Source organism: Toxotes jaculatrix, chromosome 3 (assembly GCF_017976425.1).
Source record: "Toxotes jaculatrix isolate fToxJac2 chromosome 3, fToxJac2.pri, whole genome shotgun sequence".
NCBI classification, from domain to species: domain Eukaryota; kingdom Metazoa; phylum Chordata; class Actinopteri; family Toxotidae; genus Toxotes; species Toxotes jaculatrix.
In genome coordinates this window covers 27,663,903-27,690,010 of record NC_054396.1, presented here as the reverse complement: position 1 = coordinate 27,690,010, position 26,108 = coordinate 27,663,903, and the positions used below count along the sequence as shown (strand labels likewise).

The window sequence follows — 26,108 nt, the reverse complement described above, 5'->3', positions numbered from 1 at the left end:
CTATTGATAGTTTCCACCTCCGTGAACACTGTGGGGGTGATTTTTTTGCACCACAATCGTTTTAGTGTTATTTAGGCTTAAAATTCTTACATAAATTAGGTCATGGTTACATTGAGTAACAGCTCCATAGACAGGCACTGGCAGTTAGCTATTTGCTAAAGCATCGGCTGGGCTAGGTGGCTACATCCAGAGTCCTCCAGCAGTTGACATGGGCTGCAGTTTCCGTGTTTGTTTGCCAGTGTTCGGATAGGTTTTTGTGACATATAGGGCTTGTTGTAGTGTAGACTGTACTAACCGACCGTCGAAGGAGTCTGTGTTCCAGTTTTTTCGGTAAGTAAATTTCTCACTATTTTACCTGGGTTAGCTAATTAGCATGTATTAGCATATTTTGCCGCTGGCTTATGACTTCATTGCCGATTTATGGTCGCTGCTGATACAGGTAGAGGACCGGAGCAGCTAATGTTAGGAACGCTGTTGCGGTGTGTTCCGTGCTCTCAGAGTCCGTTTATTGCGGGAATACTAGGCTACAATTTTATTTCGTCTCATTTTTCTGTTTAAAAAGTCCGACATTGCAATGGACAGAGCAGCTCCGTCAGTAAGCGGCTGCTGTTGTTTGTGTGGAGTGGATAGTGGATGGAAGCAGCGGTGAAAGCCGGTAAATATTAAACATTTTAATATATTGTTCTTATTATTATTCTATCGTCATCATTAATAATAACGACAATAATAATAATAATGATAATGTTTTAACGTTTTAATATATTTTATTAATATGAAATAATAATGATTGTTTCACAGTCAAATAATAGGCTAGAAATAAATTTTGCCCCACAACTCCACCAAACCCTGCAGCTCCACCTAAAACCTCTCTATCTGAAACAGTTGTGTTTAAAACACAGCAGCAACATTATGATCTCTGTCGTATGCTGTGTGTCCCGGTCGTATGGGGTCGAGCTAGTCGGGTCAGGCTCGGGGACTGTCCTGTGGTGGATGTTGCTGCGTGTAGCTGCCGCTTAGCTTATTAGCCTAGCTGATTAGCCTTAGGCTAGCTCGGTTGCTCCGAGCTAAGTGGGCGGGTTTTCGGCCGGCTGACCGCGGCTGACCCGTAGAGTAACCGCCTCTTCGCCAAATATGGAAAGTACACTCCCACTAAAATCCAAGATGGCGCAGCTCAAATGCCCATGGTTTGGTCACAACCGACTCCCCGAAAACCAATGGGTGACGTCTCGGGCTGTGGCGGTTCTGGGGAGGGGCCAGCAGGGGCCAGTGCCCCTGTAGCACTGATTCTGGACCCCCCTGTGGCCCCCCCTCCGAAAGTAGATTATTCAGTAGCGCCGAGTCGCCGACGTCGAAGGTAGAACTAACGTGCGTGGCTTAACATTCTAGTCGGACCTTTTAGTGCGCTGCACCATTTAAAAAACGAGCGCGAACCATAACACGAGCCTGAAGCAGTCGGAAGATTACAACGAACAACGACGAACGAACTTACACTGTCAAGGTAAGACTTCTGGTAAAGAAATGTTGTTTGCTAACTTCATGAATTATAATAGCATCCTGCCAGAACACCAGGTGTTAATGTCAGCTTAAGTTGATTGTATGGTTCTAGCTAACGTTAGTTACTATTCTTAACGTACGTTATCACAACACAAAACCAAGCAAGCCCGCAATGGTAGGATTGCTGAAGTGTAATTCCTCTTAATTGCTTTTTGTATGTAGTGAAAAATGAAGAGAAAAAAGGACATTACGTCCTATTTCTACAAGAAAAAGACACAGAATGGTGCAGACATTGAGACAGAGTCAGATGATGGTGGTGAGAGAGCTGAAGAGGAGCAAGTTGAGAGCGCCACAGAAGGAGAGTCAGGGGACATGGGAGACGTTGATTTTCAGAGAGAGGGCCCAGAGCAGCAGAGAGAGACAGATGAAGATCCTGAGGGTGAGGAAGCTGAGACTGAGATAGAGGCGGAGTGTGAGACACAGACAGAAAATATTTGTGCATCTACAAGCACTGGACCATCAGGTATGTGATGTTGAAAAGAACACTATGTTTTGTGTCCCTGGTCAGGCTTTAGAATATATTAATTTATATTTACTGAATGCAATAAAAAATGAATTAATTCATACAATTGATAAATAGCATTAATAAATAAATACAGTTTAGACAATTGTGTGTGTCTGAGTGCCTAAGCAGTGTTAAGTATAGCAGTTTAGTCTATATGCTGTGTCCATGCAGAATTTATGTTTGACTACATATGTTCGGTTTATCTTTCTCCACAGACATCAGCAAAGGTAAACAAGACCCACCAATGCAGCCGGACCTAAAGATTTTTCCAAGGACCCTGATGGGGGACAGGAGGAGGAGCTTCAAGGCAGCCTGGTACCACATCCACCCCTGGCTTGAATATTCCAAACAGTTGGACTCTGCGTATTGTTACGCTTGCAGACATTTTAGCCCTCCTAATAGCCAAGACACAGTCTTTGACTCACCAGTTGGCTTCAAAAACTGGAAGAAAGCATGTTACAAAACAGGAGGGTTTGCATTGCATGCAAGGTCTGAGCGGCACAAGCAAGCCATGGTTACGTGGAGGGACTATCAGAGAGCTGCAGCAGCTAATGCAACACTGGCCAATGCCTTAAATAAGGAGCACAACAGACAGATCAACGAAAATCGGGCATACATAAAAACAATAGGGGAAGTGTTGTTACTCACTGCCACTCAAAACATGGCTCAAAGAGGTCATGATGAGTCTGCAGACTCGGATAATAAAGGGAATTTTAAAGCAATTCTCGACACAATCGCAAACCATGACAGAGCTGTTAAGAAAAGGTTGACCTCAATTCATAATGCAAAATACACAAGCAAAATGATTCAGAATGAGGTTCTGGGTTGTTTAGCAGACATGGTTCGAACTGAAATTACAGAAGAAGTGAAAAACAGTGAAGTTTTCAGCATCATAGCAGACGAAACAAAAGATGTGAAGAAAAAAGAACAGATCTCAATCGTACTAAGGTACTACTACAGTGGAGCTATCCAGGAAAGTTTCCTCCATTTTGAATCCACAGAGAAGCTCGATGCAGCAGGGCTTAGTGAGAAAATAATCCAAATCCTGGAAAATCATGGTCTAGAGTACAAAAAGAACCTTGTAGGCCAAGCTTATGACGGGGCTTCTGTTATGAGTGGGAAGCATTCCGGGGTACAGGCGAGAATCAGAGAGAGAGCAAAATATGCCTTCTACATCCATTGCACTGCCCACTGTCTAAATTTAGTTCTAGTAGATACAGTCAAAGCTATCCCAGAAGTAGAGGAGTTTTTCTACTTACTAGAAAAACTGTATGTGTTCACATCTGGATCAGCTGTCCATCCTAAATGGCTGGCCATACAAAGAGAGATGTACAAAGGTGCACCAAGAGAGCTCCAGCGTTTAAGTGACACTCGTTGGGCATGTCGATTTATAGCTCTACGTAACATTATGGATCGACTGCCTGCCCTTAAGCGACTCCTGCAAGAGATAGCTCAAGAACGTAATGGTGAAAAATCTGTTGAGGCTCGAGGTCTGTTGGCACAGATAGATTTTGAATTCACAGTGCATCTTGTTACGCTTCGTAAAGTGTTTGGAGAAACAAAACTTCTCTCTGATATGCTACAGTCTTCAACACTTGACATTTCAAAAGCTGTAGATTTGGTTGATGCTTTAGTTAAGACATTGAATGATTTCAGGCAGGAGTCGTTTTTTGATGATGTGTGGGATGAAGTGTTAAATGTCTTTGAACAGTGTGATCCAACACCACCAGCTGCAAAACGACAAAAAACGCTAAGCTCTAAACTCAGCCAGCACTGTGTACTTACCACTCTTGGGCAGAGAGAGTCCGAAAGAGATAAAGATGGGTTCCGTACAAACTTTTTCTACCCTGTCATTGATCTTATGCTCAGTGAGCTTCAAAGACGATTTTCAAGTAAAAACTGTGAAATCATGAATAGCATTCCAGCTCTAAATCCACAAAAAGACACCTTCCTTAAAGAGAAAGATCTATTTTCATTTGCACAACTGTATGATTCAAATATTGATGACCTGGGGCATGAGCTACATCAGTTCAAAAGAATCTTGGAAAGAAAAATCCAGGCTGGGATGCAGAGACCCTCGAGTACAGTACAGCTTGTACAGTTCATTGAGCCATACAAAGAAGTTTTTTTTGAGCTCTACAGACTCTGTAAAATAGCGGTTGCAATCCCAGTAAGCACTGCTGCTTGTGAACGGAGTTTTTCCACATTAAAGCTTGTGAAAACCTACCTCAGATCCACTATGAATGACGACAGATTAAGCAATCTGGGTGTCCTTAGCATCGAGTCGAGGAGGGCAAAAGCACTGAGTCTCGACTCATTTGTTGACCGGTTTGCCCGGAATCACCAAAACCGCAGAATACAGTTGCTGTAATAGTAGGGCAGCCTCTTATCAGTGGTTTAACAAGTTTTATTAAAATAAAAAGTCAAACAAGATTTCGAATCTTTGTCTTTTTTGCTGCGGGTTTAATGTGCCCCTCTATCAAAACCCCTGGCCCCAGCCAGGCCCCCTCAGTGAAATTGGTCTAGAACCGCCACTGGTCTCGGGTGCTACGTCCATGTCTTATACAGTCTGTGGCAAAAACCCCTGTTTCACCTGCTTTTGTTCCTTCTGCACCTTTGTTTCTTTTCTTAAATTTGGGGCAGTTTATTGCTGCACTGACTGTTCTGAAAATTGCTTTTCTGTTAGACTGTTTTTTATTTGTTGCCTACTTTGCTGTATTTCATGGATTTCATTGTGTTTTTAAATGTTCTATTTCTTTTAATTTCCTTGCTTTTTGTAAAATACTTCGAAGTGCCTCAGTGTTTAAAATGCGCTGTACAAGTGAAGTTTCCCTGCCTTGTTTATTTGTGTGGTTTTGTTGTGATATTACACAGAAGTGCCATTACATCTATGTTTCCCTGAAATCCAACTTTACTTTATCTCCAGCTTGAATGTGACAAAAAGGGCACAGGGCTTTCAAAATGTTTATTTTTGCACTTAAAGCCATAAAACAATGCAAATAAAACTGAAGAATTACAGCCCAGCTTACGCAGCATCTCTTAATTCTTTAACCACAAGGAGGCACTTTTAACACCAGATTGTACAGGGATGAAAAAGCTGAATTTGAGAATATGATTTGTCAGCTGGACTGCACTTTAGAAATGTTACTGGTGTTTTTGTTAAAATCACATATTCATTTCTGAGCAATGTGGTAAACCTTGGTTAAAGCTGATGGTAGACTGTGAATATTCCAGACAAACTGAGAAAACAGTTGTGTGTGTGTGTTCCTCTGTACGTCAGGTTTAACTTCATTTTTCTGTTACATAAACTTTTATTTTGACATGAGCTCCTGACAGGAATTAGTTCCTGAGGTGTCACCATCAGTTTAAATGTACCGTGAGTTAATCCTGGCTCATCACATTTTTATATATCAGTATACGTAAGAAAAAGTATTTTAAGCAATAGTCTAACACAAGAAGACCAGTCCATTTCTGGCAGCAGAAAACAGACCATAATGCAATGCAGCAAGAAAGTACAGTAGGCTTGTTTTGCCTTAAGTTCACAGCAGTTTGTTGCCTAGCTAGCTATTTTTATAAACCATGCACCCACATTTGATTGAAAACAAAAAAAGACACTTATGCATCTGACATTTTGTTTCTGAGTAAAAGTATGTGCCTGTAACTGAGAATTTACAGAGCGACATTGAAAGTGTAGCTGGTCTTGATATCTTTGAAGACAGAGCAGCTGAAGGTGGCCATGACAATCTTCTCTCCTGTCTTGTAGGGAACAAAGAAGAACTTGACACGGAATCGTTTGTTTGGCTGCAGATCTGGGAGCCTGTGGATAAAACAAAGGGTAATGAGAAATTCAACATTTACAACATCTACTGTTACTTGCAGTGTTTTACAGTAAAACTTCTCAATAATGCAACTAGGCATCAGCTATCAACAAACGTCCCTTCATTTGCTTGTGGCAGCTTTCATTTGTTTTAATATCACTGAAAATATTTAAGAAATATGTGTTTACTTCAAACTAAATTAAAAAAAAAACTTTAAGAAAGACAATTCTGATTTTTGTTGACATTTTATAAACTGCCACATTAATAGATTACCTGCTAGAATTAACATTCAGATTCTTTATCTGTAAAAAAAAAAATATATCTAACATATCCCCAAGGTTATGTTAGATTCACACACACACACACACACACTTACTTGTGTTGAATTTCCTCTTTCATTATGCCACTTCCAGTGAGAGTCAGAGAGCAGTCCTTCAGCATCTCATTGACCGGATTCATGAAAACCACTTCCCCACTTGCCTCACATTGCAGTTTGATCTGACTGGGAATCTGGAACACACACATTTTAACAGATAAATAAAATCATTAGTCAGGCGCCCAAACAACAACCTGTTGAGAACAACACTACCCATCATGCACCAAGAAGAGAGAGAAAAACGGAGGAACAGAATGAATTTTTTTTATGCCAACAATTTTACAGTTTAACGCCAACACATTTGTACGAGCAATATTTTTTTTTCTTTTTTTTTTTAAATACTGACAGTGATGTGGATGGGAGGGTCCAGAAGCACAACGTCATTCACAGCCAGGTATATGTTGTCTGTCTGCTGTTTGTCTGTGATCACGGCTGAAACCTTCATGTTGTCACAGTGCAACATGTGTTTGCGGTAGGCAGAGAACGGGACCAGGATAGGGACGTACAGATCTGGAGAAGCAGGTGGTAGAGAGGGAGATTTAAAGTCAATTCACCCAGAAAACAAACAGTATTTTAAAACTCCTGGTTTATAGTCGTCCAGTAGAAGAGACACCTTTCTGAGGCTGCAGCGTCTCCTCCTTCAGCTCTTTGTGGATGTTCTCAGCTGGAGAGCCGTTGTACATCATGGCCTGGACGCTGATGTTGATGGACAGTGGCTTGGCAGCACTGCTCTCACTGTGCAGCACCAGCTTCAGGCTCACATCCTTACCGTTCATTGGGTTGGACTCCTGCAGCACCATACAGTGTACAGAAAAGACACAGAGTGAGATTTTAGTCTGAGGTTGCCCTCGAGGCTCATGATGCTCTTAGTTTTCGGGGCAGAAGGCATTTGTTAATGTATGTTAACACTAAACATACTTAATAGCGCTAAAGGGAAATTTCAGGGAGAGATTCTGTGACGTACCACTTCAAATCGCAGGGACAGCGGTGGAGGCTTGACGCTCGGGGTTATTACAGCTCTATCTTCAGCCACATTCCTCAGCATGCATCCATTCATAAGTGGCTCCTCACCCCCGGAGAAATCTCTGGTGAGGGCATATTTGAAGACAGCCCTCTCCTCCTCTGAACCTGTGAGGGCAGAAGGCTAATTTAGTCAATCTGTGGAGCTCCACTTGCTGGTGAGCGAGAGTGCTGTTGTCAGCTCGGCTGTGATTCACGGTACAGTTACTTCCTCATTAAAAGGAGATTAAAAGACCGACTGCGAAATCTGTTGTAAATAACAGGCTGCAGAGCTGTTAATCTTATGTACAGTGCTTCTACAGGTGAATGTACTAATAAACTGAGGACAGTGTGAGTCAGTTCTGTTGTTCTTATTAAAGTGCATTTGAACAGTGATGCAAACAAATCAGCCCACAAAAAAAAAGTGAACAAACAACATAATCAGTAACTACGAATCTTTGAGACTCAGAGTTTGTGTGTGATCTCGGGTGTATCCACCTTCACTGGGTTTGTAGTCATTGGTGATGTTCATCCTCTTGTTGGAGCCGACGGCCTTGGTGGAGATGTTCTGACCGACTCTCTTGGTGTCACAGAAGATCTTCACTTTTGAACCATCAGCTTTGATCTGACAGGACACACAGATACAACAACTCAAAGACTATTCATGGAACAAAAAATAATGGGACAAAAAAAAATAAAGGATATGAAAACAAAATTTTTAAAACTTTTAAAAACGTATGCAAGCTTCAGTCCACAAGTTAAATTCGGCTGTGGCTAGCCCACTTTTTATTTTATTTATTTTATTTATTAATGGCAGCAGTGTTCACTAAAAATGTAATGCTGATGAGTTTATCTGGTGAAGCTCTGCTCACTGACCAGCCAGTCAACACAGTCAGCATTGACCTCAGCGAAGACAAACGGGATGTCGTATTTGAGGTCGACGTCTCCGTTCAGGATGGCTTTGACTGGGGCTGGCCCACAGCAGTAAACACCTACACGAGGAGGAACAGTGAAAGTCATCGCAAAGACATAAAACAGAAGTGTCTATTTTGATTTCAGCATTTCTCACTTTGTCCCTGTCTCCGTATTAAAAATGAAACTATTATCTTTCCTCTGATGTTTTTTTTATGTTCCTTTTAGGTCAGAGCGAGGAAGAAAAATGTGCCACACGTGAAGACAGACGGACAGAGAGTCATTACCACTGCTCTTCTCCTGTGGTGTCGGATCCAGAACTTGCCAGCCGTCGTATTTACCATCTACTGCCAGGTCTGGACGTCTCATCCACCCCTCCACCCACACATGGAAGTTCCTAAAACACACCGCAGAGTTCGGATTCAGGAATGTTAACTGAAGCGGTCCCTGACTGAGTCTAAGAGCCTGCACATAATGAGCACAGAGAAACTGTCCCCCCTTCAGCAGGTCAACGTGAGAACAGTCTTTTAGTGTCAAACTCTGCACAGTGAAGCACAAATTGTGGCATCTCACCAAACACTGTCCCTGGATTCTTTTGGTCTGACTCCGTAGTCGGCGTGGTACACGTCGATGATCAGATTCTGGTTGGTGTCGTGGGCGGACTGGAAGTTGGTGACCACGCGGCAGGGAATACCCAGCAGACGCATCACTGCAACCAAACACAAAGATACGGGTATGACTTTTCGTGGCTGTCCATGAACTCCACGCAACTTTTTTCTGCACATACAGAACAAGATCCTGATGTGTGAAGCTTGGATCATTAGGCTTTAAAAGCATTTCTCGTTGAACAAAGACGAATATTGTTTCAGAGCAAACACATTTACGAGGCTGGAACCACAGAAGGTTTGGCATTTTTGCTCAATACATCACTCCAACTCAAACAATCAGACAATTAACAATTGAATCAAACAATTAATAAAAGTAAATGTAATAAAAGCAGAACTGTTCTCAGTCATATTTGACTTTGAGTAATTGTGCCAGAACTAATATTTATCTTTACAGGAGCTGCACAGTCAGGCGTTACCTGAACACATCACGCCGGCGAACACCCAGCACTGCCCGTACTTGACTGGGCAGCAGTGAGTGTTATACCATTGTTTAAGGATGGCTCGGCTGCTGCTCCAGTGAGAGGGTGAGACCCCGCCCCAGTATGGACTTTGCCAGCGTCCCTGCAGGACTCCACCGTCATCTTGACAGTTGATCTGAGAGAAAACAGGCAAACAAGTTCTCATTCTTTTTTACCTCAAAATTACAACTTTATTCTGCCAGATGTGGATTCAGATCTCTGTCGTCCCAAAAACTGCTCTAAAACTCACATAAAATAAATATTTGTCTTTTTTAATACTTTGAAAACTGTATTTTCCACCTCATCTGCTGTCTTCTCTTTTTTAGCATATTGTCTCCAGAGTTCCACCGATCTTCAGTATGTGGAACTATATGAAACTGGAGGATGTCAAAGAGCTGTTCTCGGTACAAACACCAAACGTTTGACCATAAGACTATTTGATTTCAAATTTCAAAGTGAAAAACCCTTTATTCATGACTTAAAGCCATGAAAAGGGTTTCTGAATGAATAACAAGTAATAAAAGAGAGAGAGAGAGAGAGTACACAGCTCAAAGTGTAAACACCCTGGAGGAGAATCCTGTTTTTACGGCCGTTCAGTGGCTGAACATTTTAATTTGCTGAATCAGTTCTGTGAATGTGTGAATGTCAGTGCAACACTGCTTTGCTGCCATGAAAGGTTCGTGGAGGTATCACAAACATGGAGTCGTACCATGGCGCTGACCACGCGGCCCACGTAGATGGGGTTACAGCGAGCAGAGACATCGTCAGCTGGGTCCATCGCGTGTTTGCGGTTGACGTCCAGTATCTTCATACAAATCTTCACCATGATTTCCTCGAACTGGACAGGAAGAGACAAGAACAGAGACACTGCTCTTCAGTTTTATTCTTCTCATGGTCATACTTAAAGTCTGAGCTTTAAATTATTAATTTAAAGCAGCTGAATATCTTATTGTAAAATTTAGTCACTACTGAATCCCAGATATTGAAATTCAAATTGACTGAATTTATAGCACTGAAACATTTTACTCTGAAGAAAATCTGAACTGCTGTTCCCTTTTTGCAGTTTCACAAACTTTTTTTTCTGGTACATAAACTTTTTAGGGTTTACAAATTCAGATAGAAAAACTACAGCATGTTCGAAATGCTCAAATTCAAAAAGCTTAAAATAATCAAGTCTGAAAATGTGGTTTCTCAAAGTATGAAATTCAAAACTGACCAACTGGGAGGTCAAAGGTCAGCCTGAATTTTCTACCTGAATTTGTTAAATAAAAGTTTTTGAAATCACAGAAGTTGAAATTCAGATCACAGAAATTCGGACGGCGGGTTTTCTACGTAAAATACTACAATGCTGTAAATTCTGATATATTTAAATTTCCTCACGAACAACTCAGTTGTGATTAACAGATATTTAGCTTCTTGCAAGATTCAGCGCACCTGTCCAAAGTCCCAGCTCTTAGGGGAGATGTAGTTTCCACTTCCTGTGTAGATGATTCCATGTTGGTTCATCACATACTCCTGTCTTTCCTGCTCATCAGGCAGAAACACCCAGTCGTCTGCAGAGAGGGTTGAATAATGCAGATATGTATACACACAGTTTTAGTGCTATTCAGATACTATTCAGAAACTGTGAATGTCCTGCACTCTGTAACAGTGGCAACAGATAAACATGAATATATTGGCAGATGATAAACCTACCTGAACACCAGGGGTTGAAAAGCACCACCAGCGTCGCCAGCTGCGTTTCCTCATTCCCGTGTTTCACGGACAGCGTGTACTCTCCTACGGGGGCGTCAGCCGCGGGGGTAACGGTCAGAGTCAGGGCCCCCGTCAGAGGGGAGCAGTTCCCGTGGAGCTCTGCCTTCCACACAGCCTTGGCTGATGGGGAACGCTGCACGCTGTCTGGGATCCCGAAGCATAGCTTTGTCCCCCGTTCCTCAGACGGACGTTTACCTGTAGCGAGGAGCCACTGAAGGAGTCAGGCTATAATGATAATCTTTACATATGTGATTTCAGGTGATTCCCAGGAAGTCAGCGTCACAACTCAGCTGTGATCAGTTATTTGGTTTAAATATTTTGGCTTTGTAGGGCAGCGTGGACCCCATCGTTGTACAGCACTGAAAACTATTCAGATTAAGTAACTGAATGGGAGACTGACCAGTCACTGCGACGAAGATGAGCGGATGAAGGTCAGGGTTGAAAGGCTGAGCCAGCTGAAGGGTCAGCCTGAAGGGCTGGCCTCGCCTCACGATCAGCTGATCCACTGAGATTGCACTGGTGTGGTGTTCAGTGTTGTTGGTCTTACTGTGGAGGTCCACTCCCCTCACCACTGAAAGAAAGCAACAAAACGTACAAGTTAGTCAGGTCACTGAAAAAAAAAAGTTCCCTTTTTGACCAGATTTAATGTTTTTACCCGTCTGACACGAACCAAAGCACACTTCCTGCGGACAGTTTGCTTTATGCTTTTACATAATAAGTTTCTACAGGGTCAGAGATGCCCCCTTTAAATGTAAAAGGCAAATGATCAGTGGCACGATTGTGCAACTTCAGACACAGAGATACTGTCCTGGTGCTGAGTTAAGCATCCATGCTTGGCGAGCTCAGCAGAGGGTGTGGAGAGACCTAGAGCTACCTCACCAAACTGGAACACCACCTTAAATGTCACCGTGCTCTCGAGCGATGCTGGCAGAAACTCAGGGCAGGGCGGAGAGTGGGAGGTGGTGAAAATAAGTAAACATACCAGAGTGGAAAACGTCCCTGATGCAGATTCATGCAGTTCAGAAATATGTGTGTCACTGGGGCGAGACAGGACAGGACAAGATAAGAAAACAGCACCTCCGCCTTAAACATGACCTTTGGCAGCACATGAACACAATCGCTTATAAAAATCAATTTAAGCTGCAACAGGAAAAGTTAATCAAAGATCCACCCGTGTCCTTAAAATGCAAAAAAAAAAAAATGAAAATGTTTAAGATTTTTAAAGAGCTGTGATGGACCAGTCTGTGATCAGACTCCCGGTGTTCACTCGTTCAGTGAAACTGAAAACACGATAAAATGATTAATGATAAATTATCAGCAGCTGACGTGACGGTTACTTCAGTGCTGAGAGGATTTATGAGCAGGAGACGTTTGATTCTCGGGCTGTGAAACGTTTGTAACGACAGACAGAAGAACAAATGGAGACATTTAGATCTTGTCTTTAACTGCTGGGTGTGTCTGTTTTGGGATGTGTGTGTGTGTGTGTGTGTGAGAGAGAGAGAGAGAGAGAGAGATGCTGCTGTAAATTTTACCTTTACGACTTTATTTTGTAATGTGTTTGAACAGTTTCTTCTTTTCCTCACATTACTTATTGTTTTCTGGTTTTATATCTGTGTTCATGTTGTTGTCTTCAGAGGATGTTGCCAGAGTTTTTATATTATATTAATATTATATATTAATTATTATAATATTAATTTGCCTAGTGTTCAGTATACATATACAAATATATTCGATAAAGAAGAAGTGTGACGGTGCAAGAATCTTTCAGTGATCTAAAACAGTGAAGAGCTGGTCACAGAATATCTGCTTCTTCTGAACGTCTGATGCTCTCGACTCGCAACATCCCAGCATTTCTCCTTGACCAGATGTGACCTGGTCACATCTGCAGAGATTGGAGCAAAGAACAAACAGGCTTGAAACGATCAGGTTGACATTAGTCACGTTTATAAGGGGTTCGGCAGGTGAAACTGATCATCTCAAATACTGAGATGAAATCCTTTGCATTTGAACCTGATGTAACTGAACTTTTGGGGCAAAGAGATGAAGCTGCAGGACACGTCTTTGATCTTCAGCAAGTTTGGCTGCGTCTTGATGACCACAGGCAGCACTACATTGTGAATCTCCTTCATAAACATAAGTTTGTTTGTGTTTTCTTTAATGAACCTTGAACCAAATGTAGTGAACTAAGAGACTTTGTTGTATTGTCAGACATTTATATATTAATATATTATTATCTTCCAGTGGCACTGAACAGGAACCATGTGATCCAAGAACATTAGAAGCTACTGAGAGAACTTTGAGTCTTTGAGTTGTATACATCACCACAGAAAATCTTTTTGTTAAAACATGTTACCAAACAGCACGTCACAGCCTTCTTATAAATACAATGCAAGCATGAAGGTGTGGAATGACTCAGTGGATGCAGAGACTCACACAAGACAGAATATGATGATCCTCTATAACAGATATCATCTCTGAAAGCCGGTGTACTCACCAGATGGTTTAATCACCGTCATCTCTCCAGACGTTTTGTTCTCCTACAGCTGTGGATGTAACAGGCAGTAAAATGTGCTCTGGCAGACACCCAGCAGCACACTGACAGGTGACTCTGAGCTCATGGATTTTAAAACACCTGCCGAGCCCAAGCCCTTCCCCATTTCAAACGCACGTGGAACACTTCCGGCAGCCTGGTGGGCAGATGACTCGCAGACTTCTTACAGGTATTTGTGACTTTAAATTCATTGCACTGCGTTACATTTCATTAATTTGCTTTTGTCAGTGAGTGTGTTATGTGGATATTAGTACCACCCTATATGATATTTGCATTTTGAAGCTATCCTGGACACTTTGTGCTACGTGGAGGACTCCACTTGTACCCTGGATGCTGTGGCATGTGACCATCTGATCCAAATTTACTTGACTTGTGCCCCACACACATTCATCCATCATTTATTTTAAAGGACCGTCAGTCCAAAAATATTTTACATGAAAGCTCATTCTGAGGATGGTTTGCATTCCTTTCAACTCTAAACCTGCAGCACCTGATGTTTTCGTCCATTATAATGGATTTTCTACCTTTGCTGTGGCCAAATAAATAAACTTAAATTCACTAAGAGCTAATAATGTTACATAGAGCGACATGATTTTAAGTTATAATGTAATATTTGTTGTCGTGTTGACTCTTAATGTGCTGCACTGTTTTTACTCAGTTGTTGTAAACAGTTCTGTGGAATCTAAGGGGACGAGGATCTAAAGAAATAAACAAAACCTTGATAATCGCAGCAGCCGTTCAGTCACGTCCAGTCATTACACTGGGCTTTTACTGGTCGATGACCTCATGGGACGTTATGATGTAACAACAACAACAACAATAATAAACAATAACGTTAAAATTAAACATATTTTGATTCTCATTAGCGTTGGTGTTTTGTCCTTCAGGCTGAATCACAGAACATCTCTCGTCACCTGTTAGCCAATCTTGTGATGTGATGCAACGTGATTCAGTAATTCCACAGAACCTTGGTCATGTTTGATGCTTTAAAACTGACAGTGATGTTGAAAATGTGTGCAGGTGTGTGCGTGTGCGTGTGTGTCTGTGTGTGAGCGGTGGGGGTTAGTGCGGGAGGAGTGTGATTTTTTTCACTTCTGACAGAAAGTGTGACTCAACAAAACAATAAATCTCAGGAGTTGGTGAAAGTTTTTTTTTGCATAGCCGCACTGTTTTACTATTATATCGGTTGTTTTATCCATTATGTAAGAAACAATACACCAGTTGTAATGAAAAACCCATGAAGAAAATCTATTTATCTAAATCTGAATCTATTTCCACTTTCTGTGTCTGGTCACGCAGCGATAACTAAACTTAAACTGCACAACTAAACGACACTATAGCCTGTGTAAAACAGACAAACCGGTGAGTTATGTAACAGAAGGACAAATGTGCAGAAATGTGATGCTTTTATTGATGAAATCTCAAAGGAATGTTTCATAAACCAAGATCAGCAGTCAAACCAGGTTTATTTGACTAAGTCAGGCTTATTTTCAGAACACTGTTATCTCAATGAGGCTTCAGTCAGCCTAAGTTACACTATCATCCAAACTGACTTGTGGCAGTTTTTTTTTATAGCAAACATAAATAACTACATTTAGGCAAAAAAAAAAAACTTGATTGTAAATTGTTGTAAAGAGTTGCCTTTCAAAGCAGACCAGGGTTATGACTCTGATCTAAAGGGCTAATGAAACTTCTTCACGTAGCTCATGTAAAGACATAAATCCTTTCTTTAATTAGTATTTGTTGTACATGCATGTGCTTGTAAGCACGCCGATATTCTTAGAAATCCACTTTTGTTCTTGTACCACACACACGCGCGCACACCACTGCAGCAATTATTCCATTCACTGGCACATAACACCACACAGCAGACACACCTCTAATTACACAGAGACACTAGCTGTCCTGATGAATAAGGCCTCTGGCTTTCTGCAGGTTGTGATCGACGGCTCCATCTAAGAACTGAACCCAGGTCAGCTCCGACTCCCCGCCCACATGACTGGACCTGAGGTGCAGAGAGGAGAGGGGCGCAGTGAAAAAGACAAAGACAATAAAAGGAAACTGAGGTTTACTGTATTTGCTTTATAGTTTAAACATTATCTGGGATCATCTGAGGGGGTGACTGATACGCTCGAGGCCTCAGGTAGAAGGAGATGAGCTAAGTTAATAAGTGTTGTGGTATTTTTCTGTTTCAGGTGATTGAAAATCGCAGGTCAGCTCTGGACACATCGGCCTTCGTGCGGTCCTCCTCTACCTCGGACTGAAGGGTCCTTGGTCTGATCTGACCTCAGACTACTACCTCTTACTCAAGATGAAGGACCGCAGTGGTCGCCATTTTGATGGTGGTGTGGACCAAAAGCTCCACATCACCATCAAAGTCTGGAGGTCCAAGACCCAGACTTCTACAAAGAAGGGATTCACATGCTCCATGACCACTGGACCAAGTGTGTAAAAGAAGGAGGCGACTATGTTGAAACATAAACATGCTACGTTTTCTAAAACGGACTTCTTCTACCTTAGGTCACCAACATGTCAGCTACCTCTTGAAACCTGATCAGACGCACGGATGAGGCGACCTGGGAGGATGACAAGATTTACAAAAGCACCACCCGCATGATCAAGCCTCCTCTGACACATCTGACAACTCTCCCTCAGGAGCTTTGGCTTTTCTCACTTTCACCGCTGATTCCAGGGAACTGATTTCATCATTTGGAGGTTTTTCATCACTAATTCACGCCAACTCAACCTCAACACTTAATGATCCGCCACACCTTAATTACCATCACACTGGTTCGGCATGTTCTAGGCCATAACTTAATTTTGTTACACAAGTGACGGTAACAAAATCTTACGTTTTTAAGGCGCGAAAGAATAATCATTATGTGTGTATGAGTTTCGGTGAACACTGTAAGCGAATCAATCTTACCTGATGATCTCCAGAACTTTCTTTAACAGCGCTGCCAATTTAGACACCTGTAGAGAAACACACTTTTATTTATATGATTCCTTTTATTATTTTTTTTCTTTTACATGTTTTAAAGATTTACCTGTTTGTAAAAAAATTGTATGTGCAACAAACCAGTTCTGTTTTGAAATGGTTATGGTTACGGGTGGTGGCGAGTACCCCAAAGCTGCCGTAGAAAGACGCTGACGGGCTTCGTCGTGCAGGCGAACTCATCACAGGAGCAGCTGCTGCGACCACTTAATGATTAATCTGATCCTAATCAACAACTCTCCTAACATTCATTTTATGACTCATCAAAATGGAGTAAATGTGAACTGTTTTCGGTTCAGTTTTTCTAAATTCAGAGATGCACCTGTGCATGACACAGTCACCGTTCAGCTGTAGACAAAATGACTTGGCTGCGATGTCTGCGCAAGTTCTCGTTCATCCAGGTGATCGTATCTTAAGGGTTGATTGAAGGCAACTGGCAACTGGACTTCATGCTTCTTCTTCTTTAAACAAGAAGTCCAGTTGCTCAACGGCTGCAACTAACAGTTAATTAGTTCATTTCCGAGACGCCGTGGTGGAGCCCTTGATGAGTGATGAGTGAGTGATTCTTAGTAAGGGCACAGTCAAAGGTGTTTACTTACCTTACATGTGACATGACATGTTAGAGATTTGACTTCACCCAAACGTAAAGTGCAATGATTTTACACATCAAACTGTGTTTACATTTCTGGAGGAGCACTCCTGCACATGTGGGAAAAAAAAAACCTCTTGCAAAATGTTTTTGCCTTAAAAAACCTTTATCTGGGGGTGTGAAGTCTTGTAGCCCGCTCCTCATCCCTGCTTTTTTTTTTATAGTCCATTGCAAGTTTGACAGATTTTAAAGACGCACAATTCTTTCACTTTTGTAAGGTGTTATTAAAAAGGAGCTACAGCCAACAGACTGTACAGACGACCGACCCCCTGCCACGAAGAAATGCTAAAACTCCCGAAGAACGAGAAAGACTTCAGCGTGTTGCTGCTGTGTGTTCAGTGTGGTAAAAACACATGGTGTACGGCCTAAGCTCATGATTACTTTTTATTAACGAAAAGACTTTTTTATTGAATTGTGTGTCTTCTATTATTTGAATGGGTTTTTGTTGTTTTTTTTGTTTTTATGTGACATGTGGAAAAATGAAGATCTCAGTTAAAATGATAAACCTCTGTGTGTAAGTATAACGCCTCTGAACTCCTGTCACTTTACGTTGCAGCACATTTTGTGAGAAAGCAGGAGAACCCTCGGGGAGAGGAACAGCCCTGAGAACGTGACATTTTATCCAACTGTAATTTGTGTAAGCTGTCCAACTACTCTGACCTTTAGAGATAATATCACTGATACACAGGAACGTGTGCAGATTTGATCGAGATCAAACTAATCAAAACGAGGGAATACATTTTATAGATCGCTGCCAGAGTTTTCGGCTCATTTGAAGCGACTTGCTTTATGAAGAGCATCCAAGAAACTTTTACTGTTCACCTGCAAGCCTCTAACTGTAGCGACTTCCACTCCTCTAATGTAGATGCTAAGCACGGTCAGCGTTTGCTTGCTTTTTATTCACAGTTAAATTACCTTGATCTCGCTGACAAAAATAAAATATATTCTGAGAAAAATATTTAATTGACAATGTTTCCCTGGTAGTGCAGGTATGAGTGTGTTGTTATGTGTGAATCTTACATTGTTCTCTACTCCGCTGTAGTCCATGGGCGGGTACAGACTGAGAGCCAGGTCATCAATACTGAAGAGGAAAGACAGAAAGAGGCAGATGTTAATTTTTATGGCTGTTTTTGTAAAAACTGATATTTCATTTAGGTGAAAATTAAAAAAAAAAAAAGCCTATTGAGCAAAAGCTGGGTAAGAAGAGAGGTTAACTGTGTGATGTATTACAGTGCAGCTGCATTCTTCTAGTCATGGTGAACAAAAACAGCAGGAACAACCGGTGTGAATGCATAAAAACAAAATGTCTCCTTTGAACAGTTGCTATGCAGACAAAGAAAGTATGTTTTCCATTCCTGAAAGTCTCTGGTGACAGGTATGTAAGAAAAAAGCTTGTCTGCACTTGTGTGTAACTTGTGTGTAGCTTGTGTGTAGCCTGTTGCCGCTGTCCAGAAGAATTTGATTAGTACACACTGATTAGGACAAGTTCAAGTTCTAGTCATTTCCTGTTTACATGAGCAGGCACCAATAAAACCAAGATAATTACACATTTATTTTAATAACAGTAACTTAATGATGCGATTCGGTGCCATTTACCTCTTTTCAATCTTCAAGTTGGCAAACCAGTTACTATTAAGGCGGTGCAGGTGTCAAAAATGTATAAATAAACATCACAGACATTCACCACTATGCACAACATGAAATTATAACTCTGTGTGTGTGTGTGTGTGTGTGTGTGTGTGTGTGTGCGCCTACTCAGGGCTAATTTCCTTGGCGATGTCAGCCAGGTCGTCGAGTTGGGACAGGTTCTGAGGCGTGGTAATGTCACCGTTGGCTTTGACGGCTGATGTCAGCTTCCTCAGGCACGCCGCTGACGCCTTCATCAGCCCCTGGCACGGCGCGATCACACACCGGTCCCTCTCTGACCAGTATGTGTCCTGGTTGCCGCGGGGCTCATCCCCTTCCAGGTCATCGATGAGGACGTCGCTGAACGGATCCTGGGCCTCAGATAAGGCCTGCGTGCGGGCGAAATGTTCAGTTAATTATATATATATATTTACAGACTATCTATAATTTTTGATTTTATAAATACAAGCCCCAGCCACTATTTGAGAATTCATTGTGTGTGTGTGTGTGTGTGTGTGTGTACCTGTTCAATTTCCTCTATGGCGTCTTTCACAACTCCAGCCTGAGCAGACAGAACCACCAGCACTGCTGCTTTATTATCTGTGGAACACACAGGTTTTTCTTCAACGAGCCTGCAAATCAAATCTCGCAGAACTCAAAAAGTCAAAAGAACAGAAACAGACCGTAAAAGAAAAAAGCTTCTGTATCATACCAAAAAACTTTACCTAAAGCAGATACAGCCCCACATCTATCAAATCCTCTTCCAAGTCACTGCTGATTCACACACAGAATCTAAATGTGCAGATGACTGATCATAGACTGATGAGTCAGATTAAACTGACTGAGAGAGAGCTGATAAAGAGCTAGCACATTTAAAATCTGTAACTTAACATAAGTTAAATAAATGCTGATTTTATAGCAGTAAGAAAATCATTTATTTATTAAAAAAAAAAAAAAAAAAAAAACCTATTCCATTTTTAAAGGAGATTTGAATGTGTGATCTCTTGATGAATGAGGCTCATTGTCCATCTCCATTAGGACAGATGGCAGACTGGTCTCAGCAGACACCACCAATAAAAAGTCAAAATGTCCTGATACTGATGCACACTGACTGTGAGATAACTCTGAAACGACAAACACTGGTTTGAACATATTTAACTATGAGGCGAATGTTTTGTAATTTTTAAACTCTACACAAACAGGCTCCATTTGTCCTGCAGCAAAACTCCAATTATAAACCTGTGTGTAAGACTGTAGCATACCAGCAACACTGAAGCCTGTACTGTCATGTACAATCAAATCTTATTTCTCTCATCATGACTGAAAATTATGATCAGCATTAGTCAAGTGAAATTATTTGCATTGTGTTCTCTGTGGTTTTCTACCTGCCTGTACAGTTTCTACCTCTGTATGTTAAAATTGAGATTTAAAGTCCTCACATAACGTTCATTTCCTGTTCTAGCTACAACCAGACCCCCTGACGAGTTGTACATATTATGTTTGATGTGTTGTAGATTTAAATTAGCTTAATTCTACATACAATGACCCATAATCACAAAACAAAAACAATTTTTTAGAATTTCATTGTCAACTGACCTTGTGGCAACTGGACGAAATGGTCGCAGGCTGACCACACACCTCCTGTTGATGTCAACTGTTCCTGGGTCAGACTAGAGGAATGTGGAGGGAAAGGGCCACGAAGAGAGGAAGAGGAAGTCGGATGAAAAGAAAACAGAGAGAGGGAAAGAGGGAAGAGGAACAGAGAGGGGACAGTCCTTACTACACACTGTTTTTGTTTTGCTGAAAACAGAAATACAACACTTCTGTAGCCTCCTAAAGAAAATCCACTGAATTACTGAATTTATTTAGTTTTGATTTTTGCTTGACGTCTACACAAAGACCAACAAAAAGTGACCATGTAACGAGATCTAAAAATGATCAATTATAATTAAAAGAATACAAAATACATGTCTGTGTATTCAACACATTTCATCAAATCACTGTGAAATTTTTCACAGTGATTTTAAATTTTGAAGCAAGAGGTATAACAACAGCATTAGTGTGTCTGTGTTTTAATTTGATTCTACTGTGGCTACAACTTGTTATCTCTCTGTATGCCCTGTTGTATGATTGTGTGTGTGTGTGTGTGTGATTGTGCGTGTGTGTACACACCTCTGTAGCGGTGAGCTCAGTATGACCTCCACCAGCTGTGCTACTCCCTCCAAAACCTCGACCGTGGCATCTCTGACCTGCCGTCGCATACTGACACCTGAGACACAGAGAGTTGACAGTGACAAGCTGAGGTGAAGATACTCACACAGACCTGCATGCCTTCTATATCTATACAGAAAGTCTCTAGCATCTTCAATGAATGTACAAGAAATTTAAATTCCCGCAACTGATTCTGCTTCTTCTGCCAAATCAGTATTATCTGAGGCAACTGACATATCAAGGAACAAATCGAAATGAATCAACTCTGGACTGTGTGAATAAAAACTGAATACAATCTGGATATCAGAGCCTATATCCAGCTCTGGTGGTGACATGGTGTTACCTTGGCTCTTAGGTAGCCAGTAATACACTGTAGAGAAGGTCAGGACACTCTTCAGGATGGACTCTGCCAACTTCTCTCCATCCTACAGAGATTTAAGAGCTTGAGAAACATCGGTATCACTTTCTAGTGCTAAAACGATCAGTGGTAGATGCCAACTCTCTTCATTTCATTGTTTCCCACTTCAAAACAATCTAATTCAGGTGCAATATTAGACCTGAATCATCATCCATCCACACAAGTCTAAAACTGTGCTGATGCAGTTTCAAAGCCACTGTCAAATGTGACTGTCAAGGTCAAATGAGGACTGAGGAGTGAGAAACGATCAAATGAGGGAGTTGGTATGCACCCAGCGTTTGTAAATAAGCTGAATTCACTAAACGCTGTGTGCCTCTAACTAAAATATGAGCTCATTATGATTTCAACAATGGCCTGACCTGTTGCGATGGCAGTGGGGGTTTGGAGAAGGCCAGGCTGAGTTTAGTAGCTTCCTGAGACACAGCCTTCACTGCCTGGTCTGAGGACAGAGGACACAGTTACATCACATTCAAATGGCTTTGAGACTGTGATTTAATTTCATGGCGATTTGGTGTGTTTCTGCAGGAAACAGGATGATGATGGGGTGCACTGTAAAAAAGAGCTGTAGAAACTACGGTAAAAAAAAACTGTCAAACAGTGACAGTAAAATTTAAAATAAAATTTAAAATGGTATATCACTGTAGAAAACACATTGAATTACTGTAAATCAAGAAACAGTATATAATAATCACAAAAGTGCACAAAATGGCTAGTAAGTTTTCTCTATGGTGTCAAGAATATACAAAATTTTATCGTGTCTAGATGATTGCTTACAGAAGAAGAATCTCTTTAACAAAAATCTTTATTTTTCTGACTTAATAGATAGTGCGCTTTATTTTTTCAAAACTTAGTTACTTCCATATATCGGTGTAGGCCAATTATTTTTTGTAAAACTGACTGAAGTTCTAACTCCAGACCGAAAGGGGGCGTTTACGCACGGATGCAGTATGCTTCCGCAGAACAAGGAGAACAAACGTGCGCGAGCGAGCATTGTACGCGCGAGAAAATGGCCGGGAGAAACACCGAGGGGAGGGGTAGGAGGACGACTCGGTTTCACGTTTTGAACGTTAGCTAGCGCCATTTCTGCGCGCCAGACTTTGAGCATTGGTTTCGGACTTGACTCGTCACGACTTTTGCCGTTGGCAGTTCAACATTAATTGCTGCTGTCGGTGAGTAAACTTGCATTTACTTCGTTTGAGAGTAATAGTTTCCAAGGAAGCTTCGCTTTGTTTTCTTAAAGGCTAGTTGCAAGTTAGAAGAACTGACTTTTTCTAACGCATGTGCGGGATTTTATTTTCAGTATTTGTCCGCTGACTTTTCTTGTGTGTCTGGGGAAATATTTAATTGTAGCTTTTGTGGCAACTTGATTAAGACGTTCAGAGGTTATGTTCTCCACTGCAGAGTGCATCGAAATGAACCTCGTTTGTTTAAGTGCCTTGGAGCTGTGGCTTGTTGAGTGAGGTTTGGACTCATTACTCTTGATCCACATAGGATAGTGACTTACTTTTTTTATTTTGACACTGCTTTGTGTATGAATATGTGAAACAATTTCTTAAAAATTCACCGGAGGCTTTGTGATTGGTTGTAGGCTGAAAAAATCAACGCCTTCCAGTTGTATTTCCGTATGGATTGTACCGCAGTTTTTGCGGGAAATTCCTGGCAACCGCCCCTGCCGGAAATTTGCCGTAAAGTTCAGCATTTCAATAAAGTACCGTAATGTGTTAAACAGTTGTCCTGTTTTATCACAGCGCGTAGGGGCCTTATTGTTCTCTTTGGCGATAGTTGTTTTTTTATTGATTGGTTTTGTCTGGTTACCATGGTGATCCACTAAGATTGGGTCACGTGGGCATAGTCTGTGATAGCCGGAGGTAACAAAGAAGGGCACTCACTCACCTGCGCTCCGGTAGGAGGAGAGAGGGGAGCTGGGTAGCCGTAATTTTTGTTGACTGCATGCAGGAAGCTTTATGCATATTTTTTCCATTCATTTTTTAAAAATAATGCTTTTATACCGTGTACACGTTTCCATCGACAAGCATGTGTATTCTGGAAGCTGCTGTTTGGTCGCAATACAGAACGCTATCTAAATGAATGAACAGAAGCCACAGAAATTGCAAAACTGTGTGTGTGTGTTTGATGTAAAATTATGAAAACAAACACTCTTGACATATGACATGTAACAGCAGGGAGCACAACAAGACATCCAGGGAAACAAGATGGGAAAGTAATTTTATGATTCAGGGACCTCAATAGAGAAGTTTGAACTGGGGAAAAAAGCAGGAAGGAGGGAGGATGATTATGATAAACAGAACTCAACTCAGAGTGTCCCAGAAGTTGGAGAGGTTGAACGCTCCGTCTGACTCATTGGACTCGCCATCTGTGATGGAAAATGAGTATTTGGTTAGAAAAAAAGCAAAAGCTGAAATGATTATTTAAGAAGTCAATAGGTTTGCTGAAATTTTATTTTTATAATCGGGTAAGTGTTTAATTTAAAAGTCAAAATCACTGCAAACTTAATGTGTCAGTTGCAGCCCTTCTCTTGGTGGCATTATGAAGGTGTTAATGACTTGGCAAGTTTAAGTATTATGTAGTTGTGGCAAAGTACAGCAATATAGAGTTTCTTTCTCTGCAACCTATTGTTTTTTTTCTTTGCTGTTTATTTTCTGAGGATTTGTTGCTTTTGATTACTTGCTGGTGGTGTGTGCTCTTTGGCTCGAGCTGGGCGATGTGAGAGCATATTCTGTAAGACTATATAAATTTGTACACCTTCATATATTTTGCCACACTGTTAATACTGTGGTAACGATCCCTGTTACTGTTTCTGAGTGTATTAGGTGAGTGTGGGCGCTGCTGGATTTTAGATGCATGATTTACACTGATGAAGTTTCTTGATTTGGCATGTACTTTTTGCACTTGATTAGACAAATGCAAACATTTCCAATATGATTATTTAACTTATTTATTACTACATATACCATAGTATAGCCTTAAATGCTTGCTCTGGGTTCAGGCTCTGGGTCTCTGCAGCTTGTGCTGTTACACTGTTCTGCGTTATGTGATATAACCACCCCTGCCTCCGAAATGACCATGAATTTGATTAAAACAATCTAACAGTTCCTACAATAACTGAGCATTATATATAACCTTCATAAAGGTACCTAGGATATAACTAAGCCAGTGAAGAACTGTTGTATTAGCTAGATTTAGCTGGATGCGGGTTACTTGACAAACTGAGTGTTTATGTCACTGAGTCACGGAAACTTCAGAGGGAAATTTGTCAGCAATTAAACAAATCGTACGGTGATAACACCACAGCATATAAAAAAAAACATTAATGAATAACATCGACTCTGTAAAACCGAAGAAAAACCAATTCATAGCGGAGAAACGGAGCCCTAGTGGCATCAAAACAAACTTATCCAGAGTTAATGCTAACATTAGCATGACACATGCTAGCATGCGCGCAGCTGCGTTGACTTCTCGCGTTGAGTCGCAGCTGATGTCTCACATTTACCTCTGACTCGGTCTCTGATACACTGGACGGAGTTCAGGAGATTTCGTAAAGGCACAGACACATTTCCACCACAGTTGTCAGCACTCATGGCACAGACGTTTGGGAGACAACCGGACACACGCGTGTTGTGGAACTACAGGGGCAGGCTGTCGGACCGGGGACGATTTTAAAGGACGCACAGTCCGTGCTGAGGAAAGGCGGAACATGTTAGTGACATCTCGTGGTTAGATCTGAGTACTGCAAGAGGAAAAACTAGTGAAAAAAGGGTAAATTTTGTCTGAGGATGAATGCCATGATCTGTGTCATCTGAGTTTAAGAAAAGAAAAAACAATTCAAACACAACAATTAATCAGACTCACACTTTATTAAGTTTTTAAGAGATTTCTGGGTTGTTCAAACCAAAGTAAATATTCTTTCATTATTAGAGGATTTATTCTCCATAGGCCTCCGTGTGTGTTAAATTGTATGTTTATCTCAATACAAATTTAATTTTTTGCTTGTTCAGCTGACTGACTGAGGTTGTACCGGCAATTAAATTAAAGTGTACAGATGAACAATCCCTTTATCTTCCCCATAATCACTGATAACATTACTGAAAACACATTCAGTTTTCTTCAAGCTAAGACAACAAAACCTTCTTAAGTCAGTCAAACGAAAACAGACATTGTTAACTGACAGGTTTAGTATTTCAATTTAAAGGGATTAGGCTACTAAATATGAAGGCGCAAAGACTCAAAGCAAGACTTCAGGGTCTTATAGAAAAACAAGTTTACTTTTTTGTTAAATGTTGTTCTAAAACATTTAGGATGAGCATGATGAGAGTGGTGAGAGTGAACCAAGACAGTAAAGTACATTGCACATAGTCATTTGATCCATTTGGCACTGTAAAAATTTTGATTGTAGCAGCATTAATGTCACAAACTTAAAGGATGGTTTCTACAGCTAAAATAATTTTTTAGTCATTTCCAAAATTTTAAATATTTCACAATGTAGTTTAACATTTATCACAAGTGTTAAACTAATTTAATGTTGTGTAATTACATTTCAAAGTTGTCATCTGCTTCAATTCATTTTTGAAACTAGAGAGAGGGTTACTGATCAA

The 26,108-nt window shown here is 41.0% G+C and overlaps 3 protein-coding genes across 7 annotated transcripts; 1 reads left to right on the top strand and 2 right to left on the bottom strand.

The window, feature by feature from the left end:
- The first annotated feature begins 51 nt into the window (after positions 1–51).
- On the top strand, positions 52–10,100 carry LOC121179577 (zinc finger MYM-type protein 1-like). Of its 5 annotated transcripts, XR_005893879.1 has the most exons (5): positions 52–330; positions 5,823–5,894; positions 8,393–8,897; positions 9,227–9,694; positions 9,967–10,100. XR_005893879.1 is itself a non-coding variant. In XM_041034488.1 (3 exons), the coding sequence occupies exons 2-3, from the start codon at positions 1,723–1,725 to the stop codon at positions 4,428–4,430; spliced, it is 2,451 nt and encodes an 816-aa protein (XP_040890422.1). In that variant the 5' UTR covers positions 52–330; positions 1,717–1,722; the 3' UTR covers positions 4,431–5,016. The 5 variants fall into 5 exon arrangements, 3 of the variants coding, with proteins under 3 accessions (XP_040890422.1, XP_040890421.1, XP_040890423.1); XR_005893878.1 differs by lacking the exon at positions 9,967–10,100 and having other exon boundaries at positions 8,393–9,067; positions 9,227–9,366; XM_041034488.1 differs by lacking the exons at positions 5,823–5,894; positions 8,393–8,897; positions 9,227–9,694; positions 9,967–10,100 and adding exons at positions 1,717–2,017; positions 2,275–5,016.
- On the bottom strand, positions 5,137–13,660 carry tgm8 (transglutaminase 8). The gene is made up of 15 exons (XM_041034491.1): positions 13,540–13,660; positions 11,446–11,616; positions 10,986–11,240; positions 10,725–10,843; positions 10,000–10,128; positions 9,249–9,426; positions 8,738–8,873; positions 8,452–8,561; positions 8,129–8,244; positions 7,751–7,877; positions 7,218–7,381; positions 6,867–7,041; positions 6,600–6,763; positions 6,254–6,387; positions 5,137–5,876 (listed from the first exon to the last, which is right to left on the bottom strand). The coding sequence occupies exons 1-15, from the start codon at positions 13,559–13,561 to the stop codon at positions 5,729–5,731; spliced, it is 2,148 nt and encodes a 715-aa protein (XP_040890425.1). The 5' UTR covers positions 13,562–13,660; the 3' UTR covers positions 5,137–5,728.
- Positions 13,661–14,985: 1,325 nt separating this feature from the next.
- ccndbp1 (cyclin D-type binding-protein 1) lies at positions 14,986–25,173 on the bottom strand. Its single transcript, XM_041034826.1, has 11 exons — positions 25,007–25,173; positions 23,810–23,869; positions 21,855–21,934; positions 21,421–21,502; positions 21,039–21,135; positions 20,463–20,536; positions 19,390–19,466; positions 18,996–19,255; positions 18,261–18,321; positions 16,523–16,569; positions 14,986–15,601 (listed from the first exon to the last, which is right to left on the bottom strand). The coding sequence occupies exons 1-11, from the start codon at positions 25,092–25,094 to the stop codon at positions 15,493–15,495; spliced, it is 1,035 nt and encodes a 344-aa protein (XP_040890760.1). The 5' UTR covers positions 25,095–25,173; the 3' UTR covers positions 14,986–15,492.
- Positions 25,174–26,108: the final 935 nt, after the last annotated feature.